At 45.7% G+C, this 24,222-nt stretch overlaps 1 protein-coding gene across 3 annotated transcripts in view; it reads right to left on the minus strand.

The window, feature by feature from the left end:
- The window catches only part of PRLR (prolactin receptor), a 152,810-nt gene that overhangs the window by 12,160 nt on the left and 116,428 nt on the right, over positions 1-24,222 (minus strand). For 2 of the 3 annotated variants that reach the window (XM_090037932.1, XM_090037933.1), the window contains 7 exons: positions 12,406-12,542; positions 11,929-12,061; positions 8,492-8,661; positions 5,307-5,473; positions 3,928-4,069; positions 2,478-2,610; positions 681-850 (listed from right to left, as the gene is read on the minus strand). In XM_090037932.1, the coding sequence (XP_089894058.1) occupies positions 681-850; positions 2,478-2,610; positions 3,928-4,069; positions 5,307-5,473; positions 8,492-8,661; positions 11,929-12,061; positions 12,406-12,475 (985 nt within the window). In that variant the 5' untranslated portion in view covers positions 12,476-12,542. Of the gene's footprint in view, positions 1-680; positions 851-2,477; positions 2,611-3,927; positions 4,070-5,306; positions 5,474-8,491; positions 8,662-11,751; positions 11,861-11,928; positions 12,062-12,405; positions 12,543-24,222 lie in introns of those variants that run through there. The other variant, XM_090037934.1, reaches the window with a different exon arrangement.

Genomic DNA, 24,222 nt, shown 5'->3' on the forward strand with positions numbered 1-24,222 from the left:
AGTTCAAACAGCCAGTATATACAGACAAAGCTTAGGTATTTTTACCAGTCTGACAAAAACCTGTGCCAAGGAAGTATTTATGACATTTTGGTAAAAATGCCTGAGCCTTGTGTATAGTTGTGCATATGGTTTTGCTAAGATAATTGAGTTACACTACTACTGGCAAACAGGAAAAAAAATTACCAATAGAGATGGACTCTTAAAACACTCCTTCCCCTTGAAATATTCATGTGTGTGCTCAGTTATCCATCTCAGGCAAAAAAAGTCAGGAAATTATTATTATTAGGAAATGCTACCCATGTGCAGGATCCTATATTCTCTTCCAACTCAACAAAGCCATGTAAAATAACCCTAAATTGCTAACATTTCCTAACAGCGTTTAAAATCTGTTATACACCAGTACTGTTGTGTTTTTCACTTCTGTGATGTTTAGGGTAACAACAAATGGAAATAACCTAAAAATGTTCAAAAGACTACAGGGACTGTAACTGTATGTCATCGATTTAAAGTCAATGCAATTCTGCACAGCTTTATCTATTTTTCAATGGTTTTAACTTTGATGTCACATTGTATAAAGTACATTTTTGTAGATGGACCGGGATCAGAACTCTGGATCCCAAAGTTACAAACTCTGGATTTATAGCTTTAGCTCCATTTAAAAAAAAATCTTTGTCTCTTACCTATATAAGTCACATCCACATAATGAGGATCAGAAATGCTACTTCCCATCCTGTTGGTTGCCTTTACGGTGATATTATATATTGTCCAGAGTGAGGTGTGCTTTTTATCAAAGTAGCAGGAATTGGGGCCAGCAGTTCTGTAATCTGGACATTCATTGATGAGTTCTTCTCTGAAATTAAATAAGCCAAGAATTAAGTATATCAAACAAAATACATGAATTTTACTTTTTCTTATTACTAGTGCCACTGAGGACCAGGTTCTGTCCATTCATGCTCTGGGAGATGGCAAGATGGCTTGGAGAGCTGCTTCCAGGCCATAAGGCAAGGTTTATCCTCTGGAATTCAAGAAAGTACAACTGGCCCTAAACATGGAGACAATGTGCACACCATTGCCCAAAGATGGTGCAGTCAATCAGCTCTGGTGGTATCCAGCTAGAGTAAGGGTTAACTGGCTTGCAGCTATAGTATTTCCTTTCAGAGAAGAAGCAAAGTCATTCCTACTTCCTGGCTCCTGCCTGTTTGGAATAGCAGGTTGAAGGGGGCCTGCAACAGGGTGATCTCTCCTTTTAAGAAAGAACAGGAAGCTCTGTTGAGAAAGCCCAGCCGCAGGACATTTGGATAGGCAGGGATTGTCCTGCTAGGAGCTTTAAAAGCTCCCAGAAGAGTAAGCAAAAGAAGCAGCAGCAAGTTGTGAGCACAGCAGCTTGCTACAAGGAGGGACAAGGGTGCTGTGCTGGGGCCAGCACCCCAAGGCTCCCCTCCTACTGCCTGGGACAAGTCTGGCTGTTTTCATTTGTTTCCTTGTTGGTTGCTTAAAGACTGTGTTTTATGTGGCAAGACAGGCTGAGGATCACCTCAGGGAGCAAAACCTACCTGCAGAAGGCAGCAGGCTAGGCAACTTGCTTAAAAATTAAACAAATTACAAATTTGTAAATGAAGCAAATGACATTTTTGCAAAGCTTTACAAATGAGCACCCCCAAATGCTCATTTTACCCTCCAAATTAATTTACTCTCTGTGAGATACTATCAAAATGTGCTTTGTGTATCTTTCCCCCATGCCCGAAGTTTACTTCAGCTTTTTTAACACATGCGCCTCAATAATTCGGTTTTTGCTGCTTTCCATGTCACCAAAATGCCATTTATCGCTATTCCCCTCTCCTGGCTCAGCTCATTTCTAAAACATGTACTAATTTCTAGGGTTTCCCTGTGAAACAGGAGGATGTCCACATAGGCACCATGCTCTGATCCTCAACGAGTGGATCTGTAACTGTCCCTTTCCTCAATGACTCTGCTCTCCAGTTAGCTCTAAGCCCAAAACTGAGCAGTGATGGGTTGAGCCACAATTAGCTCACCTCACACAGTTAACAAAATACTGAACAAAGTTTTATTAATGAATTTTTGGATCTTGACTCTGGTACCCAGGGTTAGAGCACAGCTACAGCGTTGCAGGGAAATCTACTTTGTGCGAGTTCATCCCACCATTGCCTGTGAAAGAGATGGCAATCATTCAAACAGGTCATTCTGGGTAGTTCAGTCTCTTGGGAGCCCTTTGGCCCTAGAGCCAAAATCTGTACCACAAACTCTCCTTGGGTCCTTGTGGTGCCAGAGCATTTTTCAAAGCAAAGCATCTTGAAACAGAAACCTGGCTGCATAAAAAAGTGACGTTGCTAGTACTGCTTCATAATACAAAGATCTGAAATTATTTTTTCTTTACCTGACAATTAAAAGCAAACAAACTCTGTACATACAAATAGAGTAAGGCAATAGCTACAGAATAATTATTCACAGCTTCTTACCCTTCCTTATAGTAGTTCAGAGTGTAGTTGGTTGGAAGCCCTCCATCTGAGCCAGGCTTCCACCAGCAAGTAAAAGTTTCCTTTTCTGGAGAGCGACACCTCATTATTTCTGGCTTTCCAGGAGCTGATTGCCCTGCAGAAACATAGAAATGATCTTAGGAAGATAGAGAGACATAGCCAGAAGTTCTTTAGATTATTTCACGTAAGACACTCATTTCTTTTTTTATTGTCATCCCTCTACAGGCTATTTCAACATCTGTGTTAAGGGGAAGACAACACCATATGCGTGTACATTTTTCTTTTAAACAACTTGCCCATGTGTTTGTATCCTTGTCTACATTTTGTCTTCTCCTCTGAAGCCCCAGTAGAGGCTGTACTGATTTCTAAGATAACAGGAAGGAAGCACACATATTCTGTATTTAGTGACCCTATACCTGATACCTAGAGATCTCGACTACTTGTTTGAACACAAACAAGGCAGGCTTTTTTGTTACACGTCTCCTGTCTCACTCAAGTTACCAGAGACTTGAGCTAAGTGCTTAGAGAAGTGGCTCTCAACCTTCTTGGATTCAAGGCAACCCTCATTAAACCTCTTGGAAAATGCCAGCTCTTAGTTTTCATTTGTTTTTGACTACAGAAAAATAGAGCAATTCTTCTATTGGAGAAAACTCAGAAAGACCACAGTAGGTCAGAATGTTTTTAACACATGGACTTCTATTTCATATATCTGCATTTAATCTTGTAAATTGTGCTTATACACATAATGGTATTAACATTGCGTGATACCTTGCAACACCCTTGAAAGGACCTCAGGGCACCTCAGGGTGCTGTGGCACTCTGGTTGAGAATCTCTGGCATACAGAAGGTCAGAGAAAAGGGTTTAGTTTAAACTCAAATAGGATGATGACAATTAAAGCACTGCAAAGAATGGGGCTGTTGTGGTTGTACATGTGGGCTCCAACATGGCCTCAAGATGCTAGTAATACTTTTTTCATCTCTGAGCCTACGATCATTGATTTTCACTGCTCCCAAGTGCCTAAGTCAGGTATCTGAAAATGGGATTTTGGCTCCATAATCACTTAGGGACTTCTGAATATTTTATCTATTGTCAATATTTCAACAATCTCCATGTTAATTCAGGAATACAAATAATTAAACCAAAGCAGGCTGACAAGTAAATGCAATTTGATGAGGACTGATGGTTTGAAATGAGTTGCTGATCTCTGCCCAGTTTCTAGTTAATTAGTATCCTAACTCCACCATCACCAGTGGCATTAAATAGCACCTGCTAATCTAAGCACAGACCAAGGAATGAATGGATCAGAGAGAAGTGGCTGCCTGTCACACCTGGGGGCTACAAAAGCTAAAGGCTGATTATGAGAGACACTGCTGCTTTCTCCCTCATACTCTACATTGAACTCATTAAGTCTTTTTAAAGTAAAACACTCACCATTGGGGATCTGAATGTAACTCTCTGAACTCCATTCACTCCATTCTCCACGGTCTGGTATGCAGCGGACCTGTACAACGTATTTCAATCCATGATACAATTTGAGCACCTTGTATTGGGTTTGCTGTCCAACAAAAACAGTCTGGAAGGCATAAAGAAACCATGAGTATCTGGGGCATTTTATCTATTTAAAAACAATAAATCATACTTTGAAATGCTGGCCCATACTGAAGGGAGGGCTCCTGAGAACAGCAATTAGAAAAAGGTAAGGCTGACTTCCTAGCCACCTGAAGTCAATGTCAAAACTCCCTTAAATGAGACCAAGTTCTCCAGATGTTTAGAACCTGTGGTTTGAATGATTTGTTTAGTTTTCACTGCTTTCAACTTCAGAAACTCCATTTCAGATTTGTAGGAGAAATATAATTGTGCTGACCACTGAGTCTGCATTTCCTCACGTCTGCAGCACCACATACCACGTGTTCGTCCAGCTGTTCTCTATACTGCAGGGGAGCAGGGCAAAAAAAAAAAGTGGAGCAGGACACGCAGGGGCAGCATGTGCTACTCAAACCCAGAGCCTGGCCAGCCGGGGCCATACTATGGCTGCCAGTTAGGCTCCGAGCAGAAGGATCGCTGCTGCTGCAGCCCTGGGAGGCCTCTGGGTAAAGCCACTGGGGTCAGCCGAGTGATGGCCCCAGCCTCCCCTACCCCACCTGGAGTGACCTGCTATGCACCAGAGTGTGCGTGGCACGGGCATTCCCCGGGGACAACTAGCATCAGCACAAGGTCTCCTGCTGCTAGCTGTCTCCAGGGAACCAAACGTCCATGCTCATCTCGACATGGCCGGAGATTTCAAATAGGAATCCACAACATCAAAACCAGTCTGAACTGTTGTGGTCTGTCCAGATTCTTTTCAACAGAAAAACTGCTCTATTATTCTTTCTGCAATCAGAAAAAAAAATGAGTGAAAAGGAAAAGTCTTGAGTCTAATGAGGAGTGCCTTGAGTCTAAAAAGGTTGAGAACCACTTCCATAAAGCAAAACACATATGACCTATGATTTTTTTCCTAGCATCTCTTCAACACGCGTATTCACAATAACCACTCCAAGGAAAATCTACTGTGTTTTGTTAGTGTTGTAATCAATTTCTCTTTGACAAATATGGGATCCAGGCCAGTAATGCAAATATCTGGATTTCTCACTTGACCTTTCTTCAAGCCTCAGTCCTACTCTTGTCTTTAATGGCCATGTTTGGATAGCTTTACTTTGCTACCCTCACCCTTGACAAGTGCTCCAGTCCATGTGAAATGCCAGTGTATTAGGTTTCAGTTCATGAACTAACTGGAAAGAGAACTTCTATTAGCAAGTTGACTGTTTGCTTACCTGCCACTCTTCCTTTCCCTCCGGTTTTAGTCGTAACTCATAAGAGAGTACTAGCCACCTCAGTCTGACATTGACTAATGGGGGTGGAGACCATTTTGCCCACAGGTACAACGTGCCGGCTGATTGTTTTACTTCTAGAGAGAGGTCCACAGGAGCAGCTGGCTGAACTGTGCAAATGAACAGATTTAAAAAAGTGAACCTTTTATTTTATCCCACCAGCAGAGTCTCACTGCAAGATCCGATATTTTAGCTCTTTAGCTTCAGGAAATAGCACATAGCAAAAAACAATCACAACACAGCAGTGGCTTGGAGTAATCTGGTTTTCTTTCTGTCTTGTTCAGGACAGCATTTCTCAACCCGTGGGTTGCGACCCAAAAGTTGGTCACAAGAAGCTTTCAGAGGGTCGCAAACCACAGGTTGAGAAACGCAGATCCTGCGAAAGTACCGAGACTGCGGCAGGGCAGAGTGGTGGCTGGAAGGCGCCTGCCCCTCCCAGCGGGGGAAAGGGGAGAGCTGGGAGGCTGGGCTGGGTGCGGAGCAGCTGGGAGATGCTGCTCTGGGGGTGAAAAGGGCTGCGACTAGGCTGCCTGGTGTGGCACAGCAGCCCCAGCCCAGGGCAGGGGATGCCACAGGCCTCCCCTCCTTCTCCCCCCAGCCCATGCTGGGGCTGGACTCACTCGGCTGCCGCCTGCATGAGCTGGAGCCACCGCTGCGCTCTGGGCTGAGTGGGAGGGGGGCAGCTGGCGGCCCCTTTGGCAAGGCTGGGGGGGCAAGGGGCTGCAGGTTGTGAGGGACAACAGCATGGCCCAGGGGGCCTGGGGACTGTGGGTCGTGCACTGGCAGAGCCAGGGGGCTGTGGGTCAGACAGGCCATGAGCCTTTGCAAATGGGTCCCATCAGGAAAAATGTTGAGAATCACTGGTTTAAGATGTTTTCACTGGCTGTTGACTGGCCAAAGTATTGCTCAGACTCATCTCAGGCATTCTCCTGAATTTGTCCGGGTACAGAAATAAGGGCCACACTTACATAATAGCCAAACACTCTTCTATAGAATGTAAATGTCTGATCTTTCATATAGTAAAAGATGGGGCATGCTATACATACTTACATACATACATAGCAGTGCAATAAGTACAATAGGTAGAGGCTGAAAGGAGCATTATGTTAAAAATCTGGGGTGGTAAGAAAAAAAGAAGTGTTACCGTGCTTGAGCATTACTTATATCTTACTGGGGTGGAAAATATTTAAAATAAAATGAGGTATTACTTTAGTCTTCACTTGTGAAATAAACCAAGGGTCAGGGCTGACAATTGACTATTAATGGATATAATTTATAATGACACTAAAAGCTTTGGTGTGGTATAACACTTTCAGCTATTACTTTTGAGAATACACTCTCTTGAGCTCCCATGTGGCAATGGACACTAACTCCTGTGCTGTGAAAGAAACACTTATCTCTGTAACTTATCTCTGTAACTTAGCCAAGGCTGCGACAGAACTCCAGCCAGCTACAAATATCAAGGACAACAAAAAGTACTTTTTCAGATATGTGGGGAGCCAGAGGAAAAGCAAGGGCAACATCAGACCCCTGCTAAACCAGACGGGACAACCGACAACTGATGCCCAGGAAAAAGCCAACTTGCTAAATAGGTACTTTGCGTCGGTCTTTCACCAGTTCCATGGGACACCCCTGCCCACTACGGGACAGGGGGCTTGGGTAAGGGATATCCCCAGCCCTCCATCAATGCTGACCTCATGAAGAAACACCTTGAGAGGTTGGACACCTTCAAGTCAGCTGGCCCTGACAGTTTACACCCCAGGGTACTCAAGGAGCTGGCGAGCGTCATAGCCCAGCCCCTGGCACGGATCTTTGAGACCTCCTGGCGCTCTGGTGTAGTGCCCGAAGACTGGAAGAAGGCCAATGTGGTGCCGATCTTCAAGAAAGGGAGGAAAGTGGATCCAGCAAACTATAGGCCCATCAGCCTGACCTCTATCCTGGGGAAGGTGTTAGAAAAGATTATCAAAGAGGCCAACATTAACAGACTGGCCGATGTCTATGAAATCTATGATCTTTGAGCCAGGTCAGACAACTGGGACTAAAAAACAAAGTTCAACCTCTTACCAGCACTCTTTCAATATCACACTTTCAATATTCTAACTAATGGAAACATAGGACTTATCTTACAGGATCACAGTACTAGCATTGAGACAAGCCAGGAGAGCCCACCAGTGAGAAAAACTGAGCTAACTTTACAAAACCCTCGTGCCAGTTTATCAGCCAAAAATTAATTAAATTAAATCCACTCATCATGGAGATCACAGACTTCTATTTTAAATTTATGCACATGGCCTGTAGATCAGTGGTCTCTTTCATGAGACCTTCTCTTTCTTACTGTGACCCCTGTCCCTGGGTTGCCAGGGGTTATGCAGAGAGGTGTGGGGACTCTCCCAGTCCAGAAAAAGGGGACCCAGGGAGCTGGGTTGAACTACAGCCCCCTCCCCAGGCTGCTTTAAGGGCTAGCAGGAGGGGAAGTGGGAAAAAGGAACTGCAACGTGGGGGCCATTTTGTCCAGAGCCAGCATGGTTGCAGCAGGGAGCAGGCCTTGCTTCCTGATATGCTTCAAGCACAATTGAAAGAGGCCACAGCAAGACTGTGGAGGAATCAGGTCTGAGTGCAGCTGGGAGACAATCATCTTCCCCACAAAGGAGACCCCAGCAGTGGCAGAAACTGACTGAGGCATCGGAGCAGGACCTGAGAGGGTAGCACTGAAAAGGCTGCAGAAGTTAGTGTGGTCAGTGTCATTGCAAAAGTCCTTGTGCAGTGGAAGTCCTTGTGCCATTGGGGTGGTTTGGGCTGTGCACAAGGTGAAGATCCTCATCCCAAAGGATCCTTTTGAGACTGTTTGGGGTTGGGGTGCTAAATTGCTTTGTTGAAAGGGGTAATTTTGTTATCAAGTTTCCATGCTGGGTTACAGCTTGCAGTTCTAATTAGGGTGTAAATACAGCCAACTTGTTTGTACCCTCTTGTTAAACTGAGGTTAGGGACACTGAATCACCATTCCCATACACCCTCACCCCCTTGCAAGACTACATTACTATAAAACAGAGACTAGCCTCATAATCCGCTCTTTCAAGATAACTGCTGAGAAATAGCTCAGAGCCATCTCAGCTTAATTTTTCCCTTACCTATAGAGGCCACATCCACATAATGAGGATCAGAGATGTTAGTTCCCAGCTCATTAGTTGCCCTGACAGTGATGTTATAAGTGGTCCACAGATTGGTGTGCTTTTTATCAAAGTAACAGGAATTGGGACCTGCTGTTCTGTAGTCCAGACATTCATTGATTTGTTCTTCTCTAAAACAGAAGAATTAAAATATCATGAAGTAAAGTGTCTAATTTACCAACAATAGTCTTGATTTACCGAAGTACTTAACACATTTCACTTTAAGCAGGCATGTATTCTCATCACAGCAAAACACCCGAGTATGTGCTTAAGTTCCATTAGCTTAATTATTTGGTTACTTAGAACTGTCTTTACAATAATTACTTAAGTACAGCCTGTTCTTTTAGATCCTATTATTATACAAGCTATAATAAGATGCATGCTAATAAAAAGGAAGAAAGATCATTTTCATGACACTCGGGATATATCTGAGGACACTGCTCCATATTTTAAATGTTGCAGATCAAGTGAAGAGACAACTCAGGTCACCTAGGGCAAGATCCAGAGAGTCGCCAACATAATCATTGCAATTCCTAGACTTTAGGTAGATCCCAGGCTCCCTGTACAGTTAATGGGGAAGGTAAGTTATCTCTGAAGTAGGATTCACAGAGAGGTAATGCTTCTGCAAGGTAATCCACAAAAACATTGGGCCAGGAGCTGCTTAGAGCTAGCCAATAGAAATGCTGCAGACAGGGGTATTCCCAAACATACAGCTCCGCCTGGAGCTAAGACACCTGACTCGGAAATGCCTAACGTGCAGTCCTATTTACTCGGGGTCGGGTTCTGGACTCCCATGCTAAGATTAGGTGCCGAACTGAGCAGGGCTCATTCTTTGTTATACATGACAAGAGATGGTTGCTCCCAACCACGGCGTAACAACTTGGTGCGTGGCACTCACCCAGAAAGTGAGGGACCTGGCCATCTACCAGAGGGGACTCCAAATAACATCTCCCACTTCCCAGATGGAGAGCAAGTAGGAGGGAGTATGACTGTGTAACCTAGTGGTTAATGCACCCACCTGGCTGGGGGAGTGTCCTGGGCTAATGTGTCTGCCCCACTGTTCCCTTCCCCGCACTTTACTTCTGTTTTCATGCAGTGACTGGCCAATATAAATTGCATAAGCAGCTCTGGGAGCAGGGATCAGAACCGAGGCTTTCCTCGGCCAAGTGCTCTAATCACTTGACTATGCAATCAGTCTCCTGTTCACTTGCTCCCCTCCCAGCCCCATTACTTTTACTAGCACAGTGGTCCAACTTCATGAGGAGGTGTAGAGAGTGCCTGCACCCAGACGGTGCTACACTTGGGTGGTTGGGATACACTCCTTGGGTGTGGGAGATCTGGGATGCCCTACCGCCCTGGGCAAATGCTCACATCCCTGGGCTGTTCTGTAAGAGGTGGGCTGCAGCAGCCCCACCACCTATTTACTATATGTTGAAGTAGGTTGGCAAGGCTGCCGTTTTCTGTTCTGAACCCATTGCTCTTGGTGACTATTAGGAGTACTTAGAGCTGGGCTACCACATCGAGCCTATCAGGGGACTTAGAGTTTAGGTGGGATTTGCCTCATCTCTGAATGAGGCTTAGGCAGAATCTAGGTGTCAAACTCCTGGGACTGGGGATACATTTGTGTATGCACTGAGGCAGAAATTTAGAAACCTAGAGAACCTAGAGTAGCTTTATTACTTTACAACTATGATGTAAAACAATTGTAATGATCAGATTGTTCTGGTCTGCCAATAGGATGATGCCTTGTCTAATTCTTTAACATTATACTCTCATTAAAATAAGCATTGGTAAGTTCATCACACCTACCTAATCCTTTCACAGGAATTTGGGGATTTTTTAGCAATAGGATTGCTTTATGGTAATGCTAGATCCTAGACTGAGCCCTGTGCTTTGTGCCACCCCTTAGAGCAATAGTAGTTGAACACCAGCAGGGTGCACAGAGGTTATATACTCTACAACTGACATAGTAGGGAGCATGTGAATTTCCCTGGGGTCCTGCTCTGCTTCATGAACCAAAGGTGGCATATGGGGCATCACTATGGGCCTGCATCCTCTCCACCGCTGCCTAGGTAAGGAACAGTGCCAAACAGTTCCTGCTGTTCACAGACAAGAACTGATATCCATCCACCTGCAAATCATGCAGGAACTCGGGGTACTTCTTGGGCCCCTTGCAATCCTATACAAGACCTGATTATTGCTGGACTTCAGTAAGTATGTAATCAGAAAGCTTAGTGGTGTATGTGAAATGGGAGAAGAGAGCTAGAATCTTTGTTCTGTTTGGAAAAGTGAATTTTAGTGGTTATAAAAATGGTTCATGATTGAGAGCCCCAGACAATGGAGCCCATTCTTTACATTTAGAGCTGATAGCATAGGAATAAATAATACAAGAAAAGGCTATACTACCCTGTCAGGCTGCCTCAAGGGGCTCTCTGCAAAGACTGAGTATCCAGCAAGCAGTGGCAATCATGATGGCAGTTTCCTGGAACAGAACCTAGGCTTTTACTGATGCCGAACAAATCATTTTTAGGGTCTCCAAAAAAAGCATGTCCAGACAAAGGACTCTGGAATGGAGATCTGATATACAGAACACTAAAGACAAATGGAAATGAGAGAAAGGAAATGCCAATTTACAATGCATGCGTTTCATTTAAGTAAACTAACCCCAGCCCTCTCAGGCTTTGATTCGGTAGAAGCCTAACCATTAGTCTGATTCGTTACTAGAATACGAGAATCACCAGTGACTCAGGCATCTTCAGGGATCCCCAAGTCCATAGTGGGCAGGCATTTGTACAGCTACAGAGCTTTTATTTTCACAAGTACAAGCATCTCCTTCATGATTAAACAACATTTGCTTTTACAGATTTCTTAAGTGACAGCCTGAAACCACCCTGCTCCCCAGGCAGACACTCATCTGTCTGATGGGATACAACTGCTGATAAGCAAATGGGGTCTGGAAAGAGACTGCACAGTCCTCAGCTGCACATGTGGGGACTATCTTGTATTTCACTTTGTAGCACAGACATTCCAGTCCCCAGGCTGGAGAGGAACAAAGTGCTGAGACACGATATAGCATTACAAATGAATGCCTGTCAATACCCTAAGTCTCAAGTTCCTACTACTAAACTGAATGCTTATCCCATACTCAAGATTACATACAAAAGAGAGGTTAAAATATAGCATGGGGTTTAGAAAAATGGAATTCATAAACTGATACAGACCTCCCCATTTTGTGTTAACACTGTCCTCAGCTGAGAATACTTGCATTAAGGACGAGGGAGAGCTCAATCTGTGAATATTTAAACTAAAGAACGTAATAATCAACAGAAGAATTGTCCACTGCTTCTTAACTGTCTGTAAGAGAAAAGAAGGTAAGGCAACACTTCACAGCTTCTTACCCTTTCTTCTTATAGAGCAGAGTGTAGTTGGTAGGGAGTCCTCCATCGGAACCAGGCTTCCACCAGCAAGCAAGGGTTTCTTTTTCTGGTGAACGACATCTAAGTACCTCAGGCTTTCCAGGAGGTGACTGTTCTGGGGAAGGACAGAAGTCACCCAGTTAATAAGCTTTATTTTTGGCAAATAGCATTCAAGAAATTGAATCAAATTCAGGAAAGTCTGGGCTTTAAAAACTGCAAGCATTATTTCGACATAATTTAAAATGAAATATTTTGACTCTTTATTGCCAGGCAGTCTTTTCATTTTATGACTGACTTAAATTTAAAAAAGGAAGAAGAATAAGTCAAGGCATTTTCAAAACCCTTGCTTAGGTGATTTTGGAGGAACCAGACATTTAAAGGATAGCTACAGATTTTCTTTAGATTTTTCTAAATAAAGTACTTAGGAAAAGAACATGCTCTAAAGGACAAACGACTTACCATTCGAATACACCATGTTCAGAAAAAGCAACAAAGTAAACTGAACCGGTAACATCAAATTTTGCTGCATGTTGCTTTATCTACTCCTCTTCCAGGAGGGGATGTCAGATCAAAGGCTCCCTGAGAAATATGGCAACCTGCAACATTCAATAATAGCATTATCACTTTATTTAATCAAGCCATTTTTGCCAGCTGCAACTCTCTAATCCCGATTACTCCCTCAGACAGGAGGGCATTTTATACATAGGGAAACTCAGCTGCAGAGGGGCTAAGCATCCCACTCAGCAATTTTCAGTCAGCTGTCAAATACAAGAAGGGTCGTTATCACCGGAATGATCATTAATTTTTTTCTCTGTCCAGTTCCCTATGGAAAAGCATCTATGGTCTAAATTGTAGCAAGGGAGATTTAGGTTAGATACCGGGAAGAATTTTCTAACTGTGAGGGCATGTAAAGCATCAGAACAGATCCCCTAGGGAGGTTGAGCAGGTTCCCTAGAGAGGTTCCTCATTCACTGGCGGTTTTTTCATAGCAGGTTAGAGAAACGTTTGTCTTGGTAGGTTATACGGGGATTGTCCTGCCTTGATCGGGTCTGGAGCAGAATACCTCTTGAGGTACCAGCCCTATTTTTAATAAGCTTCCATGACTTCAGAACATAGAATACCTCCTTCTTGTTGCATGTAAATGTAAAAGACAAAGCAAGGAAAAAAGAAAGAAACAATGGAAAATAAACATTGTTTTATGATTAACTTACCAGGCAAAAATGAGCACTGGGGCCTGATTTCCTCTTCCTTATACCACCATAAATTGGAAGGATGCAACAGCATGGAAGGAAGAATGATACTGTTGAAAATAAAGGGCGATCAGCCCTTTAGTCTAAGGAATAGTTCTCACTTGTGAAGTACACTTATACCACTAGATGTCCTCAGAATACAAGTTAAGGTGCACAGTGGTTGTGAATCACTGTCAGGATGGTGTCACACATTAAATTTAACACTTACTAAGTGCAGTTAAAACAGAAGTGGTTACATGATGTGGTAAATGCCTTCTGCATCGCAAAAAGGTTCCCTTTCAGTGTTATCTTCTAACTTGTACTAATTGCAATAGGTGTCAATATTCCAATGATTTACAACTGTTGCAAGTGACTACTGGAAGCCACCCTAAGTGGTGACAACTTCATGTTGCAAGAGCTGGAAATTAGCCACAAACATCTTCTTACACATTACACTTGCCACATGCTATCTGCACCTGAGCTGTACTGCTATCTAGTGCATCCACAGGTGGTGGATAGTGGAATGACCTTCAGGGAAGGTTAGCTGTGAAATAAGCAGGGGTTACTCTGATGAATAAGCAGTTGTGGACCAAGCAGCAGTAGCAGCACCACCAGGATGTGGTGAGGAAAACAAATAGCAATGCTTTCCCTCCTGAAAAGCCACATATTCTTTGACAGTGCTATAACATGGTGAGTATAGGTCGCCACTATAATAATCCTGCCCAGCCCCCAGCCATGGGACTACAAGTCCTCAATGGTGGAGCAGGTCAAAGAAGATGTTACAATCTCAATGGCTGCAAAGGTGGATGAAGGCTGCAGCAGAATGAGATCCCCAGGTCTCCTTGCCACTGGATCAAGGTCCCATTTCAGCCATGTAGAAGCTGATGTGCAGCAGCTTCTCCACGATAAAAGTAGTCATGCTTGGGCATCTTCCATGAAAACAGCTTTTCCAGCGTATTCCTCAAACCCTTTGGTGACCAGCTAGTGGTGAAAGGAGCAGGATTTTGAGGCCTGGAAGCTCCTAGTCATGAACTGGCATGAAGGTAGCAGTTACAAGAAGGCTGCCTAGCACTTGGATGAAACAGGAGTGCAATTCGGCAGCTGTAACTGTGACTGAGCAACCTTCTTCAGGATCTGATCTGTTCTCCCAACATGGGGAGGGGGCTAGAAAAGGTGTCCTAAACATAACCTGTCTAATACAGTATTCTACATGGGCGACACATAGGGAGTGCAAACAGGTGTATGTGCACCCACCGAGATTGACTGTGCACTCCCTGGAAACACCAGCTGCAAAATTGGAAGTGCCGGTGGAAGTGCACTACCAGTTTTGCCGCTGGTGATTTCAGGCTCGGCAATTGGCTGCTGGGGGGACCCTCCCCCCAGTCAGTGATCAGCTGCTAGGGTATTCTATATTTAATTCTGACTGGATAACCATGTCCAATGGGATCACCTATACTGTGATCGAAAATACCAGCGAAGACACACCATCACTTTTGGGACCTGGAACATCAGGATCCTCATGGACAACCCTAATAGTGAATGGCCACATTATGATTCTAGTCTGAGAACTCAGGCAATAACAACATCAGTGTAGCTGCACTGAGCAAGACCCAGCAAGTGGGCAACGGGCACTCAAAGAACATGGAACGGGCTATACCTTCTTCTGGAAGGGTAAGCAGGAAGGAGAATGCCAACTTCATTGAGTTGGTTTTGCCATTAAGAATGAACTCATAAATCAACTTAATGAGTTCCCTATCAGAATTAATGAGCACCATATGATTATTTTAAACTGGCAGGGAGCCAATATGCCATTATTACCAGAGTGTATGTGACTTAATGCTGCCAGTGAAACCAAGAGGAATTCTACGCCAATTTTGACAAATGTCCTTTCTGATGTTCTGGAGGGAGACAGACTTCTTGGCAATTTCAACACCAGAGTCGGAAGGGACTCTAACCCCTGAAATGGAACTGTCACCAAGGAAAGAGTAGAAAAAGTCAACTCCAGTGACATCCTCCTCTTGAACAAATGTGCAGAACATCAACGTACAATCACCAACACTCTGTTCCATCAGAAAAAAAACAGGCACAAGACATCACGGCACGACGCACGATCTAAGCATTAGCACCTGACTGACCATGTCATTGTCCATGATCAGGATTGGAAAAGATGCAGGCATCACTTGAGCTATGCTCAGAGCTGATGACTGCTGAACTGACCACCAATACATCCTCTCAGTTATGTCACTCAAACTGGGTCCCAAACAATGGCTGCAGCAGAAGCAATGCTGATGGAAGATCAACACTGAAGGACACAAAGACCCAAGGAAGTGAGACCTCTTCTACCAGCTCCTCAACAACAAAAAAACACAAAAAAATGGTGAATTCCAATCAACAACAATGTTGATGAGAATGACAGCAACATATGTGGTGCCCTCAAGGACACTGTCATCAGTACCTGTGAAGAGACACTTGCATTCTCTACCAGGAAACATCAAGACTGGTTTGATGAGAATGACCAGGAAATGCAAGGGTTTAATGGTTGCAAGTGCATGGCCTTTTGTGCTTGGCAAACCAACAGCAACTCCAAGCAAAAGAAACTGAATCTCCAACAAGCCAAGGCAGAGGTTCAAGGAAGACTTGTGATATGAAGAACAAATTGTGGGAAAACAAGGCTAAAGAGAATCAAAATCTCTTGTCAACATGACATCCACAATATGTGTGGTTTCTTCAGTGCCACCAAAGCCATCTGCAGTCTGGGCACTCAGGGACCAACTCCCTTGAGACCTAAGGATGGAGGAGACCTGATCAAGGAAAAGGGAGCATCAATGCCTGTTTGGAAGGAGCATTTTGAAGACCCTCTCAATCAAGACTCTGCCATTGCCAAAGTGTTCTCAAGTGTTCTCAACTCCATCCTGCAACACTCAGTCAGACAATCTCTGAATCCCTCCAACCCTTGACGAGGTGAGGAAAGTCATCAAGCAGAGAAAGAATGACAAGGCATTTGGTGTGGATGGAATCCTTGCAGAAATCTTCAAGCAGGGGGGAGAAGAGCTCATGTCACAGCTTCATGCCCTCATCTTGAGAACCTGGAATGATGAGGAAATCCCAGACGACATCAGGGATGCCATCATTGATTGTGAAAATCTTCAAGAAAGGAGACAAGTCTGACTGTGCAAGCTATAGAGGGACTTCCTTGCTGTCCACCACAGGAAAAATCACTGTAAGAACTCTCCTGAACTATCTACTTCCACTTTCTGAAGAGGTCCTCCCAGAATCTCAGTGTGAGTGTAAGGCATCAAGAAGCACAACTGACACGATCTTCACAGCTTGCCAGCTGCAGGAGAAACACCAGGAACAACATTAATCCTCTCTACATGGCCTTCTTCAACCTCATGAAAGTTTTCAACTCTGTGAGCTGGGAAGTGTTGTGGAGGATCCTTCTGCAGTATGGGTGCCCACCAAAATTTTTCACTATTCTCTGCCTGTTCCATGAAGGTATGTGAGCAGTGGTTCTCACAGATCCCTTTTAAGTTAAGACAGGAGTTAAGAAAGGCTGCACCATCACTCCAACACTCTTCTCAATATTCCTTGCCACAATGCTACATCTGACCACCAACAAGCTTCCAGCCAGAGTGAAGCTAAACTACCAAAAGGATGGTAAGCTGTTTAACCTCAGCTGACTCCATGCAAAATCCAAGACCACCCTGCCCTCAATCATTGAACTCCAGTACAGGGATGCTGTAGTGTGTATTTACTCAGAAGTAGACCTTCAGGCAGTCATCAATTTCTTGTATGCTTCAGTAAAGACAATGGGATTGATGCTTAATGCTCAGAAGACTAAGGTCCACCCCCAACAAGGTTCTAATGAACAGTCCCCAGCTCTAGTAATCCAGATCCATGGTGAGACTCTGGAGAACCTTGAATATGTCCTCTACCTTGAAAGCCATCTCTCTCAGAAGGCTGACATCAGCGAAGAAGTCCAACATCAGCTCATGGTTTATCAAGCAGTTGTCATTCCCACCTTGCTGTACAGAGCTGAGACGTGGACAACATACAGAAGACATCTAAAGTTGCTGAAGAAGTGCCATCAACATTGCATGTGGAAAATCCTCCAAATCCAGTGGAAAGACAGGTACACCAATGTTAGCATCCTCCTGGCGGCACACGCCACGAGCACTGAGGCAATGATCATCTGACATTAACTTAGTTGGGCTGGCCACATCATCCAGATGTCCGACTCCAGACTCCCAAAGCAATTTTTATTTTTCCAGCTCAGCCAAGGTGTATGATCAAGAAGAGGCAAGAGAAAGCACTTCAGGAACATACTCAAGGCCAAGTTAAAAAAGAAAGGAACATTGAAACCAACTCACGGGAGACTATTCCCCAGGCCCGCCTCAAATGGAGGAAGAGTCTGCTGCAGAGATCTCAGTACTTTGAAACGTCACGACAACAGGAGATAGAAAACAGCAGGGAAATCGCAGGCAAACAGCATATTGTGGACCAAATCAAGAATACAATGCCACCCACCGCACATGGAAACACATGTCTGAGCTACAATAGAGTCTGTCAATCCAGGACAGGTCTCATCAACCATCTTAAGACCACACAGGCAAGATGATCATGGAAGACAGTCATGCTTGACTGCAAGGGATTGACGAAGAAGCAATCTGCACGTAAAACACTAGCATCTGAGCTTTCAAGCAATAAAGCACGTGGTAAGTGCCGTTGTGTTGAATCATGGGTGTAGGTTGTAGCCATGCTGATCTAAGGACATAGGCAGACAAGGTTCTTTGGGTGAATCTGATATCTTTTATTAGACCAACTTAAGAAGTTGGAAAAAAAGTTTTTAGCAAGAATTTGGGTTTAAAAACCCTTTGCCAGGCTGAAGAAGCCTCTGCAGTTGGCGTGTGCTCTTTCTGGATAGAATAAGTAGTAAGGAAGCCAGGGGCTGGGCTGCATGCAAGACAGGCAGTCAGTGAAGATGTAAATTGAGGAGTCAGTGGGTGGGAGACAGGCTGGAGGGGGAGATGGGAGGAGGAGGAGAGAAATGGGGGATGAGATGAAGGTAGCAGTTGGATAGTGGAGAGGTACCTGGGGAGTGTTGTGTTGAATCCTTTCTAAAGCAAAGCTGGAGTGACTTCTCCAGGGTGCAAAACGATCAAAATGCTTGGAAACAGTCTATTAAACATGCAATAAAAGCTTTGGAGGAAAGAAGAGTCCAACATGCAGAAGAGAGAAGAAGTCTTACTGAGAGTGCAGTAATAAACCATACCAATGCACAGTAGGACTAGCAAGTATGGCAGAAGACCAGGTTGGCTTAGAGGGGACCTCTTCACTAAAATGAAATCACAAAAAGGATGCTTATAAGAAGTGGAAACTTGGACAAATGACTAGGGAAGAATATAAGGGCATTATCTGGGCATTCAGGGATGAAGTCAGGAAGGTCAAAGCGCAATTTGAGTTGCAGCTAGCAAAGGATGTGAAGGGTAACAAGAAGGATTTCTACAAGTATGTCAGTAGTAAGAGGATGATCAGGGTAAATATGAATCCTTTATTGAACAGGGGAGGCAACTCTGTGACAATGGATGCAGAAAAGGCTGAAGCGCTCAATGCCTTTTTTACCTCAGTCTTCACAAGCAAGGTCAGCTCCCAGACTACTGTACTGGGCAGCACAGTTTGGGGAGGATATGAGCAGCCCTCAGTGGTGAAAGAATAGGTTAGGGACTATCTAGAAAAGCTGGACTTGTACAAGTCCATAGGGCTGGATGGGATGCATCTGAGGGTGCTGAGGGTGTTGGCGGATGTGATTGCAAAGCCGTTGGCCATCATCTTTGAAAACTCATGGTGATCAGGAGAGGTTCTAGATCACTGGAAAAAGGCAAACATAGTGACCATAGTTAAGAAAGGGAAAAAGGAGGATCCAGGGAATTACAGAATCCATTTCTAAGCACTTGGAGGAGAAAAAGATGATTAAGGGGACACAGGGGACACAACGGTGGGAGTTTACTACAGACCTCCCACTCAAAGTCCCAAGCTTGACCAGGAGTTCGCCCAGGAACTGACTGAGGCCGCTTGCTCCAGGACCTTGGTAGTCATGGGTGACTTCAATTACCCGGACATCTCGTGGGAAGATCACTCAGCAAAATCCAAGCAGTCGCAAAGCTTTCTCTCATGCGTGGATGACCTCTACCTGACTCAAGAAGTCTATGGGCCAACGAGAGGCAAAGCGCTGCTTGACCTGGTACTGGCTATGGGGGACGACCTAATCGGCGACCTAGTGATTGATGGGAAGTTGGGTGACAGCGACCACGAGCTGATCACCTTCACCATCCGCCGTAAAGCTGGCAAGTCAGTCAGCAACACAGAAGTCCTTGACTTCAGAAAAGCCGACTTTGACAAGCTCAAGAGGCTAGTCAGTCAGGCCCTCAGGGACCATGACCACAGGGAGTTGGGAGTTCAAGAAGAGTGGTTGCTTCTCAAGGAAGCGATCCTCAGTGCACAAGCTAAATCTGTTCCAACACGGAGGAAAGGCAGCAAGAAGGCACAGCAGCCCCCCTGGCTCTCCAGAGACCTAGCGGACCTACTGTGGCTAAAAAGGAAAGCCTACAAAGGAGGGAGGACGGGATTCACCTCCAAGGAGGATTACTCCGCGCTGGTCCGGTCCTGCAGGGAGCAAACCAGGAAAGCCAAGGCTGCAACTGAACTCCAACTAGCTTCAGGCATCAAGGACAACAAAAAGTCCTTTTTCAGATATGTGGGGAGCCGGAGGAAAAGCAAGGGCAATGTTGGACCGCTGCTAAACCAGATGGGGCAACTGACAACTGACGCCCAGGAAAAAGCCAACCTATTAAATAGGTACTTTGCATCAGTCTTTCATCAGTCACATGGGATGCCCATGCCTGCTATGGGACAGGGAAATCTGGGTGAGGGGGATCCCCTACCCTCCATCAATGCTGACCTTGTGAAGGAACACCTTGAGAAGCTGGATACCGTCAAGTCAGCTGGCCCTGACAACCTGCACCCCAGGGTACTCAAGGAGCTGGCGAGCGTCATAGCCCAGCCCCTGGCACGGATCTTTGAAAACTCCTGGCGCTCTGGTGTAGTGCCCGAAGACTGGAAGAAGGCCAATGTGGTGCCGATCTTCAAGAAAGGGAGGAGAGTGGATCTGGCTAACTACAGGCCCATTAGCCTGACTTCTATCCTGGGGAAGATCTTAGAAAAGTTTATTAAGGAGGCCATCCTTGAGGGACTGGCCCAGGCTAACATTCTAAGGGACAGCCAGCATGGGTTTGTTGCGGGTAGGTCTTGTTTGAACAATCTCATTTCCTTCTATGACCAGGTGACCTATCACCTGGACAAGGGAGAAGAGATTGATGTCATATATCTTGACTTCAAAAAAGCTTTTGATCTGGTATCCCATGATCACCTCTTGGCCAAACTGCCCAGTTGTGGCTTTGGCTCCACCACGATCCGCTGGCTGGGAAATTGGCTTCGTGGTCAGACCCAGAGGGTTGTGATTGATGGCAGTCACTCATCGTGGTGCCCTGTGACCAGTGGGGTCCCTCAAGGCTCTGTCCTGGGACCCATACTGTTCAACATCGTCATTAACGATGTGGACATTGGAGTCAGGAGTGGACTGGCCAAGTTTGCCGATGACACCAAACTTTGGGGCAAAGCACCCACGCCAGAAGATAGGCGGGTGATCCAGGCTGACCTGGACAAGCTCAGCAAATGGGCAGACGAGAACCTCATGGTGTTTAACACCAAAAAATGCAAGGTTCTCCACCTTGGGAGGAAAAACCTGCAGCACCCTTATAGGCTCGGCAGTGCTACGTTGGTTAGCACTATAGAAGAAAAAGACTTGGGGGTCATCATTGACCGCAAGATGAACATGAGCCTCCAATGCGATGCTGCGGCTAGTAAAGCGACCAAAATGCTGGCGTGCATCCATAGATGCTTCTCGAGCAAATCCCGGGACGTCATTCTCCCCTTGTACTCGGCCTTAGTGAGGCCGCAGCTGGAGTACTGCGTCCAGTTTTGGGCTCCACAATTCAAAAAGGATGTGGAGAAGCTTGAGAGAGTCCAGAGGAGAGCCACGCGCATGATCAGAGGTCAGGAAAACAGATCTTACGATGACAGGCTGAGCGCCATGGGACTCTTTAGCCTGGAAAAGCGCAGGCTCAGGGGTGATCTGATGGCCGCCTATAAGTTTATCAGGGGTGACCACCAGGATCTGGGGGAACGTCTGTTCACCAGAGCGCCCCATGGGATGACGAGGTCGAACGGTCACAAACTCCTGCAAGACGGTTTCAGGCTGGACATAAGGAAGAATTTCTCTACTGTCCGAGCCCCCAAGGTCTGGAACAGTCTGCCAGCGGAGGTGGTTCAAGCACCTACATTGAACACCTTCAAGAGTAAATTGGATGCTTATCTTGCTGGGATCCTATGACCCCAGCTGACTTCCTGCCCTTTGGGCAGGGGGCTGGACTCGATGATCTCCCGAGGTCCCTTCCAGCCCTAATGTCTATGAAATCTATGAAGAACAGTCAACATGGATTCACCAGGGGCAAGTCATGCCTGACCAACCTTTTAGCCTTCTATAATGAGATGACTGGCTCTGTGGATGTGGGGATACAGGTGGATGTGGTGTACCTTGATTTTAGCAAGGCTTTTGATACGATCTCCCACAACTTTCTCACAGGCAAGCTGAGGAAGTATGGGCTGGATGAATGGGATGTAAGGTGGATAGAAAACTGGCTGGGGCATCAGGCTCAGAGAGTAGTAATCAATGGATCATTGTCTAGTTGGCAACTGGTATCAAGTGGAGTGCCCTAGAGGTCGGTCCTGGGAGCGGTTTTATCCAATATCTTCATCAATGACCTGGAAGACGGCATAAAGTGCACCCTCAGCAAGTCTGGAGATGACACCAAGATGGGGGAAGTAGTAGATATACTGGAGGGTAGGGCTAAGATTCAGAGTGACCTAGACACATAGGAGAATTGGGCCAAAAAGAATCTCATGAGGTTCAACAAAGACAAGTTCAAAGTCCTGCATTTAAGACAGAACAACCCCATGCATCAGTACAGGCTGGGGGCTGGGCCGCAGCTCTGTAGAATAGGACCTGGGGGTTACAGTAGTCAATAAGCTGAATATCAGCCAGCAGTGTGTCCTTGTTGCAAAGACAGCTAATGGCATATTGGGCTGTATTGGTAGGTGTGGACAAATTAGAGAAAGTCCAGTGGGGTGTGACAAAAATGGTGAGGGCATAACTCACCTTGGGGGACATAACTTATGAGGAGTGGTTGAGGGAACTGGGCTTATTTAGTCTAGAGAAGAGGAGACTGAGAGGAGGAGACTTAATAGCAGCCTTTAACTACCTGAAGTGAAGTCCAAAAAAGGATAGAGCTAGATTGTTCTCAATGGTAGCAGATGACAGAACAAGGAGCAATGGTCTCAAGTTGCAGCAAGGGAAGTTGAGGTTAAATATTAGGAAGAATTTTCTCACTAGGAGGGTAGTAAAACACTGAAACAGGTTACCCAGAGAAGTGGTGGAACCTCCATGCTTGGCTAGACAAAGCTTTGGCTGGGATGATCTAGTTGGGGATGGTCTTGCTTGCCTCATGACTTCCTTAGGCCCCTTCCAACCCTAACTTTCTATGATTCTATGTAACCCCACGAAGAACCCTGACCACATTCACGACTGTTGGATATGGACTTCACATGTGAAAAATGCAAAAAGCACTGTCACTCAAGAACTGGGCTCTACAGTCACATTTGCAGATGTTCAGCAAGCTGATGACTCACTTGGTGCAATTTTATTGTTTTGCGAGATGTATAGATGTCTACTAGTAGTGCCATTGTAGTGTTCGGCTTTTTTTGAACCAGCTCCTGTAGAGTGCAGGGGCTAGGACTGGTTTTTGTACTATGCCAGTATTGCTCCCAGACCCTACATCACACCAAAGCCTTGAACCAGCTCTAATGCAGGTCACACCCAGGGCTGAGACTGATAATGTGCTGATTTTTGGTGTCAGGCCTAGGATCACAGCAGAGCTGTTCAAGGCTCCAGTGCAGTACTATTGCCTATATTTAGGTCATAGCAAGCATTAAATTTTTCTAAGCAGTCAGATGTTAAGTCTTAGGGTGTTGTTGCATGTTACCTTTAAAGCACATTAAGGCTCTGAAGACAGGGGTGGTCACACACCATGACAGGAAAATATGAACTAAGTGTCTTCTGAGGGTCTCAAAGAGAGTCTTCTTTCAGCGAACATTTTCTCTAGCTCTTTTTGGGCAGCTTGTGTTGCAGTCACATTGGACTGCTCCACAAAGTCAAGACGAGCAGTCCTCCAGCACCCCAGGAAGCATCACTCCCAGCCACCCACAGGTGACTTTTCCCCTAGAGTGACAGTGGGGGCAGCCAGGGGGGCCCTAAAGGTAAGAATTCCCCCTCCTCCTCCACTCCTATTCTGGACTCGCTGCTGTCCCCAGGGCTCCCCACACTGTCTCACTTCCCCCTGCCCCCTGTTCCTCAGGGCTCCCTCTCCCTCAGGCTTCTCCTCTGCCCCACCCTCCCCACCATGTCCCTTGACTCCCAGCTTACCTTCACTGCCAGTGATGTCTTAGGGGAGAGGCAGGGAATGGAAACCCACCTGCTCGCTTGGCCACCGCTGCTGCTGTCCAAGCTGAGCAAGGCCCAAAGATCAGCGGCAGTGGTGGCAAGCAGGCTCCTTCCTTGCCTGCTCCCCCAGGACAGTGCTGGCAGCTATAGGCGAGTAGAAAGGTGCAGGGGGAGGGGGGCAGGGATATGAGGTAAGTAGGGGCCAGTCCAGGCTAGTAGGGAGCAGCAAGCACAATTTGGGGTGGCAGGCCTAATAAAAGGTTTGGGGGAGGCAATGATCTCCACGGGGAAAGGAGCCTGAACTGGGGGAGGGGGGGTGATAGACCTGATCCAGGCCAGCAGGGGGAAATGGGGACCCAGTCTGGCCAGGCAGGGCCTGACAGACTTGATGTGAGCCACCAGAAGTTGGTGGGGTCCCAATCTGGGCCACAG

This window comes from Crocodylus siamensis, chromosome 3 (genome assembly GCF_052110815.1).
Source record: "Crocodylus siamensis isolate JL-2025a chromosome 3, ASM5211081v1, whole genome shotgun sequence".
Taxonomy (NCBI): Eukaryota; Metazoa; Chordata; order Crocodylia; family Crocodylidae; genus Crocodylus; species Crocodylus siamensis.